Consider the following 3,548-nt stretch of genomic DNA (forward strand, 5'->3'; position numbering starts at 1 on the left):
GGGATGGGGAAACCCAGGGAAAAGTGTGGAAAAATGAGGGGAAAAGTGAGGAAAAATGGGAGAAAAGTGAGGAAAAACGGGGGAAAAAGTGGGAATTTGAGGGAATAACGAGAGCTTGAGGGGATTTTGGGGGAAAAATGGGGGATTTTTCGGGAAAGAAGAGGGATTTTGGAAGGAAAAGGGGGGATTTGAGAGGGTGCCAATGACGCTGCTGCTGTGGATGGGGAAACCCAGGGAAAAGTGTGGAAAAATGAGGGGAAAAGTGAGGAAAAATGGGGGAAAAGTGAGGAAAAACGGGGGAAAAAGTGGGAATTTGAGGGAATAACGAGAGCTTGGGGAGATTTTGAGGGAAAAATGGGGGATTTTTCGGGAAAAAAAGAGGGAATTTGGAAGGAAAAGGGGGGATTTGAGGGTGGTGATGATGCTGCTGCTGTGGATGGGGGAACCCAGGGAAAAGTGAGGAAAAATGGGGGAAAAAGTTGGAATTTGAGGGAATAACGAGGGTTTGAGGGGGATGAGGAGGGATTTTTGGGGAAAAATGAGGGATTTGTGCGGAAAAAGAGGGATTTTGGAAGGAAATTCGGGCGGATTTGAGGGTGCCAATGACGCTGCTGCTGTGGATGGGGAAACTCGGGGGGAAGTGAGGAAAAATGAGGGGAAAAGTGAGGAAAAATTGGGGAAAAGTGAGGAAAAATGGGGGAAAAGTGGGAATTTGAGGGAATAACGAGGGTTTGGGCGGGATGAATTGGGATTTTGGGGGGAAAAAGGGTGATTTTTTTGGGGAAAAAGAGGGATTTTGGAGAGAAAGGGGGAAAATTGGGAGGGATTAAAGGGGAATTTCAGTATTGGGGCCTACTTGGGTAATTTGGGTTAAAAATAGGCAATTTTGGGTTGAAATGAAGCCATTTTTGGGCTAGAACTGGGTGGTTTTGGGGACAAAATAGGGGATTTTGAAGTAGAAATGGGCAATATTGAGGTAAAATTTCCAGTATTGGGGCTAAAAGGAGTAATTTTGAGGTAGAATGGGCAATTTTGGGGATGAAATGGGCGGTTTTGGGGTAAAAAGGAACGATTTTGTGGTAAAGTTCCCAATTTTGGAGCATAATGGGCAATTTTGAGGTAGAAACCGATGATTTGGGGGCAAAAGAGATGATTTTGGGGTAAAATTGATGATTTTGAGGTAGAAATGGATGATTTTGGGGTAAAATAGATGATTTTGAGGTAGAAACAGAATTTTGGGGTAGAGGATTTTGAGATAGTAATGGATAATTTTGGGGTAAAATTGATGATTTTGAGGTAGAAATGGATGATTTTGGGGTAAAATAAATGATTCTGATGTAGAAACGGAGGATTTTAGGGTAAAACTGATGATTTTGGGCTAAAATTGATGATTTTGAGGTAGAAATGGATGATTTTGGGGTAAAACTGATGATTTTGGGCTAAAATTGATGATTTTGAGGTAGAAATGGATGATTTTGAGGTAGAAAAGGATGATTTTGGTGTAAAATCAATCATTTTGAGGTAGAAACGGAGGATTTTGGGTTAAAATTGATGCTTTTGAGGTAGAAATAAGCAAGTTTCGAGTAAAAATAGGTGATCTTAAGGTAGAAACGACCAACTTGGAGGCAAAACTTCCAATTTTGGGGCTAAACCAGGCAATTTAAATCCAAAAAAGACAATTTCGAGGTAAAACCCGGCCGTTTTAAGTAAAACCAAACCGTTTTAGTCCAAAAAAATCACCATTTCCGAGTAAAAAATCACCGCTTTTGCGGTAAATTTTTCAACTCGGAGGTAAAACCAGGGGGGTTTTTGGGGTCAGGAATTTTTGGGGTGACCCCTTGACCTCCCCCAGACCCCCTCCCCTGTGCGGGGCCGTGCCGGCGGCCGGCGACTACGTGGCCAAACCCGGCGACAAAGTGGCCGCGAGGGTCAAGGCCCTGGAAGGGGACGAGCAGTGGATCCTGGCTGAGGTGGTCAGCTACAGCCACGCCGCCAACAAGTGAGTGAGCAGCCCCAAATTCCCCTCGTTTTGGCCCCAAAATTCTTCCTTTTTGGGCCTCGAAATTCACTTTTTCCTGGCCCTCGGAATGGGGGTGGAAGGGTGAATTTTGGGTGCTTCCCCACAGGTATGAAGTGGATGATATCGATGAGGAGGGGAAGGAGTGAGTGAGCAAAAATATTCAGAATTCGGTGTGAAATGCCCCCAAAATTTACTTAAATCAGCTTTAAAGTTCCTCAAATCCTCCCTAAAGTTCCCTAAATTGGGGTAATATTCCCCCAAAAGCATTTAAAGCTGCCCAAATTCCCCTCAAACCTCCTCAAATCCCCTCAAACCTTCCCAAATCCTCCCAAATTCCCCTCAAACCTCCTCAAATCCCCTCAAACCTTCCCAAATCCTCCCAAATTCCCCTTAAACTTTCCCAGATCCTCTCAAAATCCCCTTAAATCCCCCCAAATTCTCCAAAGTCCCCTCAAAGCTCCCAGAAATCCCTTGAAACCTCCCCAAATGTTTCCAATCTTCCCCCAAACCTCCCCAAATCCCCTCAAAACCTCCCCAAATCCCCCCAAACCTCCCAAAAATCCCTTGAAACCTCCCCAAATCTTTCCAATCTTGCCCCAAATCCCCTCAAAACCTCCCCAAATCCCCTCAAAACCTCCCAAAAATCCCTGAAACCTCCCCAAATCTTTCCAATCTTGCCCCAAATCCCCTCAAAACCTCCCCAAATCCCCCCAAACCTCCCAAAAATCCCTTGAAACCTCCCCAAATCTTTCCAATCTTGCCCCAAATCCCCTCAAAACCTCCCCAAACAAACCTCTCAAAACCTCCCCAAAATCCCCTCAAACCTCCCAAAAACCCCCTTAAACCTCCCCAAATCTTTCCAATCTTCCCCCAAATCCCCTCAGAACTTCCCCAAATCCCTTCAAACCTCCCAAAAATACCACAAAAATCCTCTCAAACCTCCCAAAAATTCCTTGAAACCTCCCCAAATCTTTCCAATCTTCCCCCAAAATCCCCAAATCCCCTCAGAACCTCCCAAAAATCCTCTCAAAACCTCTCCAAATCCCTTCAAACCTCCCCAAAATCCCCTCAAACCTCCCAAAAATCCCTCAAAACCTCCCCAAATCTTTCCAGTCTTGCCCCAAATCCCTTCAAAACCTCCCAAAAATCCCCTCGAACCTCCCCAAATCTCCTCAAACCTTCCAAAAACACCACAGAAATCCCCTCAAACCTCCCAAAATCCCTCAAAACCTCCCCAAATCTTCCCAGTCTTGCCCCAAATCCCCTCAAAACTTCCCCAAATCCCCTCAGACCTCCCAAAAATCCCCTCAAATCTCCCAAAAACGCCACAAAAATTCCCTCAAACCTCCCCAAAATCCCCTCAAACCTCCCAAAAACCCCCTTAAACCTCCCCAAATCTCTCCAATCTTCCCCCAAATCCCCCCAAACCTCCCCAAAATCCCCCCAAAACTCCAAAATTCCCCTTTTTTGGGCACTTTTCCCCTCACAACCCTCGCAGGCGCCACACGCTGAGCCGCCGCCTAATCAT

General features: G+C 45.6%; 1 protein-coding gene and 1 long non-coding RNA gene across 2 annotated transcripts in view; one reads left to right on the top strand and one right to left on the bottom strand.

Annotated features, from left to right (window-relative positions):
* The window catches only part of LOC108448269, a 2,115-nt gene extending 269 nt beyond the window's left edge, over positions 1-1,846 (bottom strand). The window contains exon 1 of the long non-coding RNA XR_001864105.1: positions 447-1,846. This is a non-coding gene — a long non-coding RNA (uncharacterized LOC108448269). The remainder of the gene's footprint in view (positions 1-446) is intronic.
* The window catches only part of SGF29 (SAGA complex associated factor 29), a 4,478-nt gene that overhangs the window by 634 nt on the left and 296 nt on the right, over positions 1-3,548 (top strand). Inside the window, exons 2-4 of the mRNA XM_017740603.1 lie at positions 1,853-1,999; positions 2,127-2,162; positions 3,519-3,543. Coding sequence (XP_017596092.1) covers positions 1,853-1,999; positions 2,127-2,162; positions 3,519-3,543 — 208 coding nt within the window. The remainder of the gene's footprint in view (positions 1-1,852; positions 2,000-2,126; positions 2,163-3,518; positions 3,544-3,548) is intronic.

The sequence above is a fragment of the Corvus brachyrhynchos genome, unplaced genomic scaffold (genome assembly GCF_000691975.1).
Source record: "Corvus brachyrhynchos isolate BGI_N302 unplaced genomic scaffold, ASM69197v1 scaffold528, whole genome shotgun sequence".
In the NCBI taxonomy this organism is placed as follows: domain Eukaryota; kingdom Metazoa; phylum Chordata; class Aves; order Passeriformes; family Corvidae; genus Corvus; species Corvus brachyrhynchos.